A 14,919-nucleotide genomic window follows, 5' to 3' on the forward strand; every position below is an offset into this window, starting at 1 on the left:
TTCATGTATTTACAGTAATTACTGTGAGTGATTTGCCTCAAATAAAGTATATACACCATAGGTCATAGGACATTTCATCGGTTATCCTTATTTGCCTAATTCTAATGACTTTGGCTTTGTTTGAAGAATTTGGCACAATTTGACATATTTAAAACATGTTTAAATAGCTTGCTAGTGTAGCTTATGGTGCTGCCAGCCACACAGCATGTACTGCCCAATCAAACACTGGCAAAGCTCATGTCATTTTCAGAACGTGTGCTGTGCTTATGGGCAGGCACGCACGCACGCGGAGCCAGCTAGTGATGGGCATTCCGAGTCTTTTCGGTGAGCCGGCTGGCCCATTTGGCTCCGTTCACGTAAAAAAAGCCGGCTAATTTGGCTCCCAAACGGGTCTTTGTTCAAAATGCTTAAAACTTGAACTAGAACCATGAAAAATCGCAAATCTACAATGTAAAGCTCAAAAGGTAAGATACCATTATCTCAGATTGTGAAATGCGCGTTCAAATATATTTTTACCTGGCCAAATGATTCGTTTTTGCGTGGACCAGATTCATGCGCTCTCCCCACTATTTATTGTTTCTGTAGTGAGGATTCAAATTCTTTAGGTAATTATTTTGTAACGTAACCGTAGAAAAATGTTTGAGCTCAAAAAGCAGTAGCTGCAGTATGCTAATCAAGGAGCCAAATTAACGAGTATTTCACTGATACGATTCGGTTCCCAATCTTAACCAAAAAGATATTTTCAAAAGAGCCGTTCGTTCGCGACGCATAATAAGAGCAAACGTTGACGAAGAAGGAACGGTCCTTCAGTTTACTGGTTAAATCGGAGGACTCTGTTTTTCATTATTATATGTAAGTATTTGGTAAATATTACAACGTTTTTTTTCACAGTTACAGGGTGTAATAAAGTTTTTAAGCAATTGTTACTTGATGTGTCACATTGTAGCAACGTACGAATTTGAAGTCGGTTGCTTCAAAGCAATGACAATCTGTAACAAATAACGTTAGCTAAACAACTTTTGTGGAGAACAGACTCAGGCTAATTTACGCGTTGCATTAGCTAGCTAGTTAGTTGTACAAATCTGTTATAAAAATTTGAATCATATCTGTTACAAAGCTTTTTCTTTAGAGGACATAGCTAGGTTTGTTGGACTTGGCAGTTCTGAATTGGTCAAAGGATTGACTTTTTCATCTCTTTGACACCTCAATGACTTGACTGAGATGGTCGTATCAATAGCTGTAATTGTCACAGGTTTAAAATAAAGACTCATAGACAGCATGCACTCAGTCAATAAAGTTACAGGCCAGCTTTGAAGAGCTATTTACGTTGACATGCCATTCATCTAAACCCAGCTAAAAATAAATGGACTCTTGCACATTCACTGGGCCCTTTCAAATGTCATTGCAGCCAGGCTCTAGAACTATAAGATTTACTAAATGTAGAATTTGAATAGGCTTACTCAGTGTATTGGCCATGTTGTGTCGTCTGAATTAACCTCACATATCATATGTATGAATGCCTATTAGGTCAATTCATAATAGTGTGAACAGTGAAAGTTTAGTGAACAGTTTGTCTGTTTTTCTTTTTGCCGTAGGCCTTCTGCGTGTACCATCTTCATCTCCATTTTCTTCAATCCTGCCCTTGCATGACCTGTGCTGTCTAGGCTAGAAGGCATCGGCTCCCTGTTCTATTGTGTGTCCCTTGTCACAATGTCCAATGAACCTTCATCTAGATATGCTGCTGCAATATCAGCCCTTTCCCTCAGTTTACCTGCTGTTAACCCCAACCCAACCCTTACCCTCGGTTCATCCACTGCCCCCAACCCACCGCTTACCCCTAAACCCTCTCTTATCCCCAAATCACATTTTACCTCCAAATCCCTTACCCCTAAACCACTAGTTGCCCCTACCCCCAAACCACCCTTTGCCATCAAACTACCCACTGCTGCCAGCCCAGCCCCTTTAAATTCATATCCCCCTTCACTTGAGATTTTGGGATCAGATGATGAGGAACAGGAGAATCCATCTGATTACTGCATAGGTACTTCACCAGTGTGCCAAATATAACCAAACAACAATACAATCATGTGTGGTAGAAGGAGTTGTTGTATACAGTTTATTGTTGATCGGAAAGAGGTTTCACTGTTTATTGTAGGTGGGTACTACCCGGTGGAAATTGGAGAGATATTCATTGACCGTTACCAGGTGGTGAAGAAGCTGGGATGGGGCCACTTCTCTACTGTGTGGCTAGGCTGGGACATGGAGTAATTATAATAGTTATACTGATAACATTGTTTTTGTTATTGATTTACCTTCGGTTTCATATTGTGATTATGACAGCTGAAGCAAGTGATTCACAATGTTTATTTGTATGTGCAGGAAGAGGCGTTTCGTGGCTCTGAAGTTGGTAAAGAGTGCTCCAACCTTCACAGAGACCGCTTTGGATGAGATCAAGCTTCTGAAATGTGTCAGTATTATATGCCCATGTTCAACATTTTATTCTCTGCTGTGTATGCCTAATCACAGGTTGCCTAGGAGGCAGCTCTACAGAGTGGTCACTAGCTGGCATAACCACAAAGTCATCCAATCAGATTTTGAACTTAAACTTATCCTTTTATCCTTAACCTTAAATGAATACATTTTGTTGTCATAATTACATTTTTATGATATAGCCAATTGTGACATTGCAGCTGGCCCATCTTGCAGAAATCGCTCAGTTCTGCCTTCAGGGCAAGATTCATGACAATAAATGTTAACCTGTGGCCTAATCAGTGTAATTACTTGCTTGTTCATCAACCAGAACCAGGTTTAGTAGGAACTATATAATTTTATTAGTTGCACAATGGTGATAATAAAAATGAATATGTTTACTCTCCAGTTATGTCCTGTAATATGTTGTTTTTAGGTAAGGGACAGTGATCCATCTGACCCTAAACGTGAAACTGTTGTGCAGCTTATTGATGACTTCAAAGTCTCTGGAGTCAATGGGGAGCGTATCCTTTAAAAGCCACCTACACGTTATCCTTTTACTCATAATATCTTTATCATACAACATGTGTCATATGTTAACTTGCACATTTAATGTAAATGGTTTCTCCTTGATTCAGCTATGTGTCAGATGTATGCATGGTTCTTGAAGTTCTGGGTCACCAGCTGCTGAAGTGGATCATCAAATCCAACTACACTGGCCTTCCCCTGCCCTGCGTTAAGAGCATCCTTAGACAGGTGATGTGTCTTTTCCCCTGTGATCTCCAAATTCTCTCTCTAGCATTTTATCAGCCAGAGCAGCTTTTGTGAACTGATGATCTCCTTTGTGTGTTCCCTGCTGTCATGTAGCCACAGTATATCACCATTGTTGTCTCATATCACAGGTTCTTCAGGGCTTAGATTACTTGCACACTAAATGCAAGATTATCCACACAGACATCAAGCCAGAGAACATCCTTTTGAGAGTGGATGAGGTTTACGTCCAGGAGCTGGCAGCAGACACCAAGCTATGGGAGCTGCCAGTGTCTTCTGCTCCCACAAGCTGTTCAGGTTAGTATTGCTCTCAATTCCATGTTGGCATACACGTGTCACTAAGTACATATCCCTGTGGCATTGCTCTGTCTGTTTGACTTATTTTATTTTTATATGGAGGGAAATGGAAAAGATTTGTTACAGAGAGATGGCGATACAATAACAGTGCTGAATATTAGGAAGAGATGATTAACAAGTTTAATATGATTTCAATAGATGGGTCTGTTTTTTTCTTATTCTCTATGATTTGATTTATTGCTCTCTTGTGCCCTTCATCTACTACTGATGCCAGCAAACACCAGTCTAAGAGAAAAGCAGGTATGACAATCAACTCTTTATTATTGTCTCAAAGCATAAAGCAATCATAGTGCTACAAAGGCAGAAAAAATATGTTCTGTTCATCTTTTGATTACCTCATCTATCACCTATGTCTCTCCTACCTCTCCTGTCATAACCTGGGTATTAGATTGTATCAAACTTGATGGGGAAATTGACGGTGGCTTTCCAGGCTCTTGGGGTTTGGGTAAGATGGCCTTGGCATTGTGAGTGTGTGCTGATTCACTGCATATTGGCCCTCAGAAGGTCCTTTTGGAGAAAAGCTTTGATCTGGAAACGTGCTATGTTATATCATTTGTTTTGGCTGTTGTCAATAGTTACGGTATTGTTTCAGGTTTTCTACTCATTCAACCATGAAAGCAGTTGTGTGTGTGTGTGTGTGTGTGTGTGTGTGTGTGTGTGTGTGTGTGTGTGTGTGTGTGTGTGTGTGTGTGTGTGTGTGTGTGTGTGTGTGTGTGTGTGGGTGGGTGTTATTTAAAATGTGTATAACCTGCACAATAACAGCATTTCTGAGTGAAGATGTACTATCTACAAATTGCTGTTTGTATTCAGTATTTATGTATTCTAAAATTGTCTGTTTGTAATCAGTCTTTATGTATTCAATCAGTATTCATAACTACACCTTTGCATTTGTAGTGAAATTGCTCACCTTGATAAACTCATCAATAATTAGCATGCACTGCATGAAAAGGGGATATGCAGTTCTGATATTTAAGAAAATGTACCATATTTGCAGAGATTGTTTTAAAAATATATTTGAACACTTGTATGCTGCAACATGAGAGATGTGAATCCCATTTTAAGTTTCCCATCAAACTACTGTGACTGTGCTCATAGACTGGGAAGGTCTCCAGGATCCCGATGGCCAGGTTGTCGAGGAAGGAGAAGAAACAACTACAGCCGCAGAAGGGCGAGGACACTTTAGTTGGCCGTCAGAAGAGGGAGAAACCTCATGTGTCATTCTCTAATATCACCACTCCCTGTAGCATCCCTAATTCCACCTCGTCCCCTAAGCCTTCAGGTCCTGTGCATACTACTTGGAGACGGACCCTGCTGCATGAAGAAGCAATGGGCTCTGACAGCAAGGAGTCGGCCTCGTCACCGATGGAAGATGCACCATCATTGACTACAATGTCTCACTGTTCTAGACAATCTATAGTGTTACATCATTCTACCCAGAGAGACAACCTGCCCTCATCACCATCACATGGTCAGTCTTGCTCTGGAGCCAGCAGTTTAGAGTATATTGTAATAGCATATTACCGTGTAGTATACATGTCAGAATACCTGTCCACTAGTCTTTCAAATTAACTTTTATGATTTGCAATATACTATGTCATGCATATGCTGATGATTAAGTTAATTTACATGATTGAAATTGCGTGTTGTAATACCTCGTACAAAGCAACCATTTTACACCAGAGCACTCACAGCACATCCGTTATTGTTGTGGACAGGTGTAGAATTATTCAGTAATATCTATCTGAGGTATCTGCTTTATATTTTGTTTCAGGGTTAAGTGAATCAGATCTGTTGGTGAATCTTCTGAAGCCACAGAATGCTGATAAAATCAGCATCAAGATTGCAGATCTGGGAAACGCCTGCTGGGTGGTGAGTTACTATCTGTCTACAGACATTATGTATTTGAATGAATATATATGTATTAATAAATACACTGTCTTAGAAGACAAAATACATTACATTGAAATGATACGGCTTATTATCAACTAATTGCTCATGGTATGGAGTGCTAAGTCTTCATCTCTGCTCTCCTCCAGTACAAACATTTCACAGAAGACATCCAGACCTGCCAGTACCGCTCTGTTGAGGTCCTGATTGGGTCTGACTATGGCACTCCTGCAGACATCTGGAGCATAGCCTGCATGGTGAGAACCCAGGAGCACCACATCCACCCTTATGTTAATGTTTAGCTGTCCTAAATATATTTTATTGAGAAGTCTTACATTTCCATAAAGGCGTTTGAGCTGGCTACCGGGGAGTATCTGTTTGAACCCCATTCAGGGGACAACTTCTCACGAGAGGAAGGTAAGCCTTATCCTTTCTCCTCTCTGTCCTGTGTTTTTCCTGGTGATTGTCCTTGCTCTTTAAAAAAATGCTTTAATGTCTCCCATCAGATCACATTGCTCACATAATTGAGTTGCTGGGACCCCTTCCATCCCAGTTTGCCCTCTCAGGGAGAAACTCCAAGCGATATTTCAATCACAATGGTATATCTATTCACAATTGTTGTATCCACCATAGTGGTTTCCTTTAGCATATGATTCATATTTTGGTGAAAATGTACCTTTATTTTAGTTTCACCCACAATATCAAATTTGGTTTACATATCCTGTTCAGTCAATCCCTAGTGTAATCATGTAACACTCTTTCCCTTGTTTGCTCACAGGGCATCTGCGGCGCATCTCAAGGCTGAAACCGTGGAGTTTGTGTGAGATCCTTCTGGATAAGTATGAGTGGCCGCGGGAACAGGCAGTCCAGTTCAGTGCTTTCCTCCTCACCATGCTGGAGCCCCTCCCAGAGAAGAGAGCCACCGCTGCCCAGTGTCTGAAACACCCCTGGATCTCCTTATAGACACAAAGCCACCACCGCTGCCCAGTGTCTGAACCCGATCTGGTTCTCCTCATGGATACAGAGCAGTCTCACCGATGACAGAGGTTACACAGGTGACACAGCGTCAAACAGGCTGGGACAAGTGCCTTAATATGATGTTTGAATAGTGGGTAATGGCTGATATTCAGCAAGTGTTATTTTTTCAGCTGATCTTCTGCAATGTTATTTTTCTGTTTGCTCAGGGAGAGCAGTCAACTATCAATATATTTTGTCTGATTATTTAACACCTTTGATGTAAAGAAAATAACTTTTGATTTGGAGAGATATGCCAGATGGCCAGTCTGCCCCTGCTGGGAAAGCTCTATTTTTGTTTTTGAGTTTCATTGAATAAATGTTATTTGTTTATACAAGGCTTTCATTATCTATCACTTTTCTCTGAATAATAAGATAAAAAAGATTTTGACAGAATTAATAGAAATAGGGTTAGACATTGTGTTAATTTAGCCAATTCATGTATGAATTCAGAATACTCTATGGCTGCATTTAGACAAGCACCCCAATTCTGATTTTCTTTTCACTAATTGGTGATTGGTCAAAAGACGAATTAGTGGAAAATGTACGCAGCCTATGTGATTCACCTGAATCCTGTCATAAGACCAGTGGAGGCTGCTGAGGGAGGAATGCTCATAATAATGGCTGGAATGCAGCAAATGGAATGGCATCCATTATTTGATGTATTTGATATCATTCCACCAATTCCACTCCAGCCATTACCACAAGCCCGTCCTCCCCAATTAAGGTACCACCAACCTCCTGTGCATAAGACCTAATGGAATGACGAAGAAGCAGTGGCTTCAAAGGGGATTAGGATACTGTTGAGTAGGGCTCAACACTGTAGCCCGGTCACCCAGTCCATGCAGGGTAAGCCATACCTCCCCTGTTTTCACTGCTTCCTTCTGTGCCGTCCCTTCTTTCTGTGTGAGTGTGCTGTGAGTATGTGTTGATGACTGAAAGTGTGCTTTAGTGAGATCTCCACAGCCACACATTCCTCTCAGTTCACATTAAAGTGGCAATCTGCAGTTCAAACAATAACAAAGCGGCCACCCAGCCACCAATGGTCAGTCCTTGTATCTAAAGCTCTCAATGAGTTTGAGTGGTTACATTTCTCCAGCCCCCTCCCTCAGCTGTTTACCTAATCCATGTTTTAAGGCTATACAGTGTTTGTTCCAATTTACATTGTTTACAAACAAAGGAGTAAAACAAGCATATATAGTTTGTTCTGATGGGGAACGACAGCTCATGATGCATCAATAAGTTATATTCTTCAAAAAATTAATGGGTATACATCATTCATTTAAAAGTCTAAAAATTGATGTAGGAACTGCAGATTGACGCTTAGGGAGGGGTTAGTCTCATGAAAATGTGAGTGTGCGCTCATGTGTGAGACAAACTGCACAAACTGCAGGTGTGAAACAGTTTTATGGTGAGAGGCAGCATCAAGAAGGAAGAATATCACCACCCTGATTGGAGACAGACGAGCTTCAGATGGAAGTGAGATCCGTGTAATGTTATGGCGTTTGCATGTATTTGATCTGTCTTTGCATCGTAAAGTAGTAAACTAAATAGCTACTACCTTGTGCATGCCTGCATTGTTGGTTGCAACTGTGTTTTTATGTTAACAGTGCAGTGAATTGTCTTCTCTTTTTTAACATCTTGTGATATTGTAGAGCATTTTAACATTTTTTACTTGTTGAATTGTGTAGATTTGAATGGAACTTTTCAGATGCCATAATTACATCAGAGGTTATTGAAGCTAAATATGTGTGGCATGTGTTTTTCTCTTCACCTCACCCTGGAATGATCTTCAGAGTTGTCGCTCTTTGTACATTGCAATTTATAATCATTTAGTATAATCTGATTTTAATATTTTCTTTTATATAGATTTTCAGTTTAGTCACCAAACACCTTGATTCACTGGGGTGTAATGCCCACTGGAATATGGTACAGTTAATCTGCTTCATCAAACAACTCAAAGTATATTTGCTATCAAATGAAGACACTATCAAAGCGCCTGACTGAGCAAACCATGCCTTATTCATTTCCAGAGGCTTTTATGTATGTAGATACAGTACATGTGTAAGAAAGCCAAAGTAAAGATGCTAACAACCCCAGTGCCATGGCTTTTGTTTCACAGCTCTTGCCCTGTTCTGCCCGTTGCTATGCAACTCAAAGCCCAACTTAATAGGTAATGCCTAGCCTCTCCTCTCAGCTCAGCCTCTCCTGGTCTTTCAGACATGAGTTACAGTTCCTATTAAAGGTTTAAGAGTCCCTCCCGTGCTCTTTTCTGTTTTCACAGAAAACCGAAATTCCCTTTTTTCTGTGTTTTGGCTTAAGGCTGAGTTCTTATCCTTTTTGCATTTTTCTTCAACTCAACCACCATGTTTCAGAGGTGGTTTGGATTTTCAATATGAGAGCTATATTGTTGACTGTCTTTTCTTAATGCATAGACACTTTATATATTTGTTGTTATTTTGTCATAGTCCAGTGGGATTAGTTAGTATTATTTTTAACACTTAACTGGAAAGGAAAGTGGGATACCTAGTCAGTTGTACAACTGAATGCACTCAACTGAAATGTGTCTTCCGCATGTAACCCAACCCCTCTGAATCAGAGAGGTGCCGGGGGCTGCCATAATGGAAATCCACCTGGACACATTAATGTATTTGTTCATAATATTAATATAAATTGCTCTCTGCTGGAGAGTAATGAGTGGATATGACAACAGGGGTTAAATAATAATGCAGGAGGATATGTTTGAGTGTCATCTGCTACATAGTAGACACCCTTTTCATTAGCCTAGTACTAAAGGAGCTATTCATTTCGCTATGGTCATGCAGATTTCTTGTGGACATACTGTATTGCAAAATATTTTTAAATGGGTACAGTGTTTCTATGGACTTATGTGTTTATCATAAATTCTCCAAGGGTGTTTCAGGGGGAGTTGGCATATGCAAAAAAGACTTAGGACAAATATCAGCAGCAACTAAACAAAAAATATTTTATATTACAGTTAATTCATCTTGTGTGTCCTAGCATGTGGCTGAGCCTTCTTTCTGGTTAGATCGACGGAGCAGCTTTCCTCTTTGCTCTCTACCGCTAGGTGATCCCCACAGCTATGCAGTATCATGGAAGACTGGCACTACTGTGGCATGATGTCATCGTGGAGCGTGCTCTTGACACTTTGACCCTGACATCACGTCCTCAGGTGAGCTCTCTAAACAGATTTACAGTCCAGTCTTTGGTTTAAAGAAAATGCTTTAGTATGTTGGTATTGTGATTCTCCCAGACCTGTCATGAAAGGTTACATGACAGTATTTCCCTTCCAGAGTTTCAGAGTGAAATGACAGTGTGTATGTCTTCCCTTTAATCTAGGCCTAATCGTGTAACGTAATGTATGCCTCATCGTATGTACAATACCAGCTGTCATTTCCCCTCTGAAATATCTACCATCTTCTGAAGGCAGTGCAGAGGAAAGCCGCTGTGGTAGACCCCCAGAGTGTGATCACAGCCATCGACCACTTCTGCAAACAGAGAATGGGCCATGAATATGGGCGAGGAGAAAGGTGCTGTATGGATTAAATGTTATTTTAATGGGTTATCGATAACTAGCTGAATGCAAAGTTATTTTCATACTTAATCTTCTTTATATCTACAGTCACCTCCAAAATGATTGCCATCCTTTATAAAGATGAACATAAAAGTCTGTATAAAATATATCTATATTATTTTATACTAATACAATTGCTCAGAGAAAGAGATTTTGTTTAAAAGTTTAAAAAAATGGCACCCATAAAGATTATTATTATAAATAAAATCAAACAAAATCAAATCTGCATTAACATTATAATTTCTTAAAGTTAATATCAGTTAAGGAACTGTATTGTGACCTTCCATGGTTTCTTGTTTCAATGGGGTATCTAAATGAGGTAACATGCATGTAAAATCACAATGGGGAAATGTAAAGAACTCACAAATGAAAAGAGAAAAATGGTTGTTGACTTTCATAAATCAGGCAATGTGTACAAAAAAAATGACTTAAAAACCAAATATACCTTTTAGCACTATTAGGACAACAATTGAGACGTTTAAAACCACTGGAACAGTGGTAAACTTGCCTGGAATAGGACTCATGTGTATCTGAGAAAGATGGTTCAGGAGACAAAGAAAAGTCCAAGAGCCACAGTTGGAGAATTACAGAATTTGGTTGCATCTTGGGGTGACCAAGTCAACAATTCAACAGTTACACGCCACTTTTAGGCCAATTGGCTAGTTGGAAGGGTTGCCATAAAAAAGCCTTCATTGAGCTCAACTAGCAAATGTAACAATTTGGAACTGGGTGGTTTGGTGAGATGAGACAAACATTTTATTATTATTATTTTTTAAACTTGTTAAACAAATATTTTTATTGAGCAATTGTAGTAGTATATAACAATACATATGCATTTGTTTTATTATATACAGTCTGTTTTGCTTATCTTCATCAAGGGTGCTAATCATTTTGGAGGGGAATGTATATATTTATTTCAGTCTCGTATGATTATTGGATAGAGATATAGTGCTAGAAGAGCAGTAGGCTGCAGCAGTATTTACTGTATGTGTTCCAGAGGCAAAGGTCTTGACTCAGGCCACATCTTTGTGTGTGTGTGTGTGTGTGTGTGTGTGTGTGTGTCTATACACTGTATGTGTTCATTCCAGGCTCCATTCCGGACTCTGTGGTCAATGAAGTGAGTCCAGTTACTGTCTTGGAGTTAGGCACTTACTGTGGGTACGCAACAGTGTGAATAGCTCGCCTATTACCCCCTGGCGTCAGTGTCATTACCTTGGAGTTCAACCCAGATTATTCTGACACTGCTCGTCAAGTCATCAGATGGTCAGGACTGGAGGAGAAGGTAAAAGGAGATTGGGATGGATTAACATAATGACATGATGATGAACAGGATGTACATTCCTGTAAATTTGGGTGGGTTGTAGATGTTACAACATACAGGTCAGTTGTAGCTCAGAAGCTTAGATGAGATCTCATTACTGTTGTCCAGGTGCAGCAAGTGGAGGGAGCCTCAGGAACTTGGATCCCTCGATTGAAGGAGCATTTCGGGGCCCAGGCGTTTGACTTAGTTTTCCTGGACCACTGGAAAGATCGCTACCTTCCTGACACAAAACTTCTGGAGGTATGTAAGATAACTAATTTGACCGTCCTGTGATTATAGGGAATCATTGATAGTCTTACACTCTTACATTGATTGATATGATCAATCAAAACACAAAACAAATGTAATTATTCTCTCTCTTTCTCCTTCTCTTTCTCCCATTCCCCCAACTCTATCCTCCTATCTCCCTCTCTCTCTAGGAGTGTGGTCTCATACAGAAAGGCACAGTGATGCTGGCAGACAATGTCATCTGTCCAGGAACCCCTGACTATCTGTAGTACGTCTGCAACAGCTCTCAATACAACAGCCACTACTACAGATCACACCTGGAGTACACTAAAGCAGAGAGCGTCCTGGAGAAGTCTGTGTTCTTAGGGTACTAGCCAAACAGTGAGCCTCTTGCTTTAAAACACTAACTCTCTCTTGATAAAACATTTTGGGTTAGTTTCAATTCAAAGTGCTGCCTTATGACATGCTGTAACTTACTGTGCTAAGCATTTCTTTATCTGTAGAACTGATGTTATCTAGAGTAAGCAAATATGTCTTTGAAAAACTATTTCTACTTGTGTTTTGACATTGTCACAATGCTGTCTTGCTATGCAAATGATGAAAATACCATCAGTTTTATAGCTACAGAATTGCAGTAGTGTGATGTCTTTTTCAAAAATGGATTTAATACACTAGGTGGCAGTGGTGTGCCTTTTTAGATATTCAATCAGACAACTGAAAAGCAGCATGCAGTGGTCCCGTCATAACTTCATAGCATTTATAGCCTTCTTTCCGATGTAGGTAGACAGAAAATGGTCTAAAGTCTTACACCATATCTAGCAACTTAAAATAATTATTAATATTTTGTTTTGACACTGTATCAGATCTACATTGAGTCATTTAAGGTTCTGTGAGAAAGGTCTATGTTGCACTGCTTTAAACTAATTTTATAGATTTAAATCTTTGATTTGATAAAATCCAATGGGCATTAAACAGATCACTAAGGTATTAAGTCGGATATTAACAGTACTGATTAATGTGACTTATCCTGGAGATGCTATAGAAAATGATCACATCTATACAGTAGAGAAACAAATGCACCAGATGTACCTGATTGTGAATCACAGTATTGTTTCAGTTGATAGAATATGTCCCTTACATGATATTTCGACATGTGAATTAACAGGTGTGTATGAGAATGTATGAATCAAATCAATGCCTTTCTAATCTCCCCTGCAAAGTGACGGAGTGACGGTGTTCCATCATAAATGGGGGAGGGACTACATATAGAACATGCTGCATAAAAATATATAGGCTAGTCCACCTAGGGATTTCTTCACAGACGCCCGCATGATAATCCCAATCTGTGGCCATTAGTGCACTGAGAGAGAAGAGGGTTCGGGAGAGAGAGAGGGAGGGGGGTCAACAGAGAGAGGGGGAGTGACAGAGAGAAACAGAGAGCGAGAGGGGGAGAGCTTTTAAGGGATTTGGCAGTGATTTGTCGAATCTCAGTGGCGTAATGTGCTTTTTCTACTTTTTCTACTGATTTAGACATGATGCTATACACGGAAGCCTCGAAAGCCAACGTTTTCAATATGTTTTTATGAACTAAAACAATTTTTTTTTATGTTATTGAACAATTTGAGTCCATTACAGTTATTTTGGGAAAATAAATATAACATCTGAGATGTTAATAGATTTACTTTTCGCTAAAACAACGAAGAAACGGGCACTGAATATCATCACATATTAAATATGGGAATAGGCCTATTTGGGAATGATGGCGTGATGGGTCAAATCAAGACTGGTCCAAATGGAATGCTCAGGTAAGCAGTCAATTCTTATATTTATGTACAAATATATGTCACATCTCTATTTCAAGGCCTTGCAGAATTTGTGTAGACTTCAGGCCAGTATCCAACACAGTTTTTTCATTGTTTGCACAATATTGATGTGTGCATCAAATGATAGCATGTGATGTTTGGTTGGATGATAATCATACAACTAAGATAAAATGTTGTTTTGCAACAACAAAAGGTTTAAAGGTTTAATTATCCTTACTCTGTGAAACATATTTGCACAACAATATTGTAATTTCAATATCTTTAGTTGGTTATGTCTTAATAACCTTTTACTGCAGTTGGCTAAATCAGGGTCACACAGAGTGTTTCTTGGTAGTCTTAAACAAATCTACTTTGAAACAATAGTATACACCTCACACACATGGTTATGGGCTTAAAAAAGACACATGTACCATGTCAGATATAGATTTGTAATGTATTATATTTTGAGTTTGCATTCCAATGTACCACTATATACATCACAAAAGACTGAAATATAACAAAACCGTTTAAATTAACAAAGAAACACCAGATTTTTGGCAGCTTCAAAAAAGAAAAGTATATTAATTATGATTTTTTTTTTTTGCAATATAACATTACATCCTTGAGGCCACTCAGTCATTTGATTGCAAGAAACGGGTACACCAAATATTTTACCAATTTTCAATACTGTTATAACTTATTCGGATCTCCCCCTCACATAGTGAAAATGTAAGAAAAGTAAGCTGGATAGGCAGTCAAACTGTGAGCTATATTTCAGTATATATATTCTTAGCGTCATATCGGGATGAAATTCCTTGTTCCTTACACAAGTCATATTTTTTATCTTGAACATGCACCTTAATTCTTCTATTTCTCTCACCCCTATGTCTCCCTTATGTTTCATTAAACCTAAACAGTATTACAGAACATAATGAAAATAACATAAAACACATATACTGTATCTGTCCATGTTCGCTTTTGTGAAATATTTATGCAATGTTATTACTATGCACTTTGCTGCTCTCTTGGCTGTGTTTTACTTGTCCAACCCTTTTCATACAGATAACCTTTACTCATGAAGACTCTCTGCTGTGGTGTTTGAGCGGGTTGATTTTCTAGTCTAGGAGCAGTAGATATTCTCGGACACAGACACACACTTTTAAACAAATGTGTTATGCTCACTTTGAGACTGTCGGGAAGAACTGAAGTGGCATGTCCTATATTATCTACTTGAATGATAATGTTTGGGAATATTATACACTGAACAAAAATATAAATGCAACATGCAACAACTTCAAAGATTTTTACTGAGTTACAGTTCATATGAGGAAATCAATCAATATAAATAAATTCATTAGGCCGTAATCTATGGATTTCACATGACTGGGCAGCGGTACACAATTAGTTTTTCCCCACATAATTACTGACAGAAATACTCCTCAGCCCCCCCCCCCCCCTGCATATTTTAGAGTGGC

The 14,919-nt window shown here is 39.2% G+C and overlaps 2 protein-coding genes across 8 annotated transcripts; both read left to right on the forward strand.

Annotated features, from left to right (window-relative positions):
* Nucleotides 1–282: 282 nt before the first annotated feature.
* Nucleotides 283–14,520, forward strand: LOC110494575 (SRSF protein kinase 2). 7 transcript variants are annotated; one of them, XM_036950661.1, is made up of 20 exons: nt 284–852; nt 1,596–2,041; nt 2,156–2,264; nt 2,380–2,467; nt 2,906–2,993; nt 3,119–3,225; nt 3,372–3,537; nt 3,812–3,837; nt 3,986–4,042; nt 4,693–5,065; nt 5,369–5,466; nt 5,634–5,741; nt 5,832–5,901; nt 5,991–6,083; nt 6,263–7,977; nt 9,587–9,691; nt 9,946–10,049; nt 11,182–11,375; nt 11,523–11,654; nt 11,834–14,520. In XM_036950661.1, the coding sequence occupies exons 2-15, from the start codon at nt 1,711–1,713 to the stop codon at nt 6,445–6,447; spliced, it is 1,899 nt and encodes a 632-aa protein (XP_036806556.1). In that variant the 5' UTR covers nt 284–852; nt 1,596–1,710; the 3' UTR covers nt 6,448–7,977; nt 9,587–9,691; nt 9,946–10,049; nt 11,182–11,375; nt 11,523–11,654; nt 11,834–14,520. The 7 variants fall into 7 exon arrangements, with proteins under 7 accessions (XP_036806558.1, XP_036806556.1, XP_036806555.1 ...); XM_036950660.1 differs by having other exon boundaries at nt 284–464; XM_036950662.1 differs by having other exon boundaries at nt 284–464; nt 6,263–6,539.
* On the forward strand, nt 9,602–11,911 carry comtb (catechol-O-methyltransferase b). The gene is made up of 5 exons (XM_036948432.1): nt 9,602–9,691; nt 9,946–10,049; nt 11,297–11,375; nt 11,523–11,654; nt 11,834–11,911. Exons 1-5 carry the CDS (start codon nt 9,602–9,604, stop codon nt 11,909–11,911), a joined length of 483 nt encoding a protein of 160 aa, XP_036804327.1.
* Nucleotides 14,521–14,919: the final 399 nt, after the last annotated feature.

Source organism: Oncorhynchus mykiss, chromosome 17 (assembly GCF_013265735.2).
Source record: "Oncorhynchus mykiss isolate Arlee chromosome 17, USDA_OmykA_1.1, whole genome shotgun sequence".
In the NCBI taxonomy this organism is placed as follows: domain Eukaryota; kingdom Metazoa; phylum Chordata; class Actinopteri; order Salmoniformes; family Salmonidae; genus Oncorhynchus; species Oncorhynchus mykiss.

Bases quoted from the DNA above. Each gene is read 5' to 3' on its own strand.
- LOC110494575 (XM_036950661.1), top strand. From the start codon at position 1,711: ATGTCCAATGAACCTTCATCTAGATATGCTGCTGCAATATCAGCCCTT. The intron at 3,538-3,811 runs GTTAGTATTGCT...TACTGATGCCAG, and splicing joins TGCTCCCACAAGCTGTTCAG to CAAACACCAGTCTAAGAGAA. The intron at 5,066-5,368 runs GTCAGTCTTGCT...ATTTTGTTTCAG, and splicing joins GCCCTCATCACCATCACATG to GGTTAAGTGAATCAGATCTG.
- comtb (XM_036948432.1), top strand. From the start codon at position 9,602: ATGCAGTATCATGGAAGACTGGCACTACTGTGGCATGATGTCATCGTG. The intron at 9,692-9,945 runs GTGAGCTCTCTA...CATCTTCTGAAG, and splicing joins CCCTGACATCACGTCCTCAG to GCAGTGCAGAGGAAAGCCGC. The intron at 11,655-11,833 runs GTATGTAAGATA...CTCTCTCTCTAG, and splicing joins CTGACACAAAACTTCTGGAG to GAGTGTGGTCTCATACAGAA.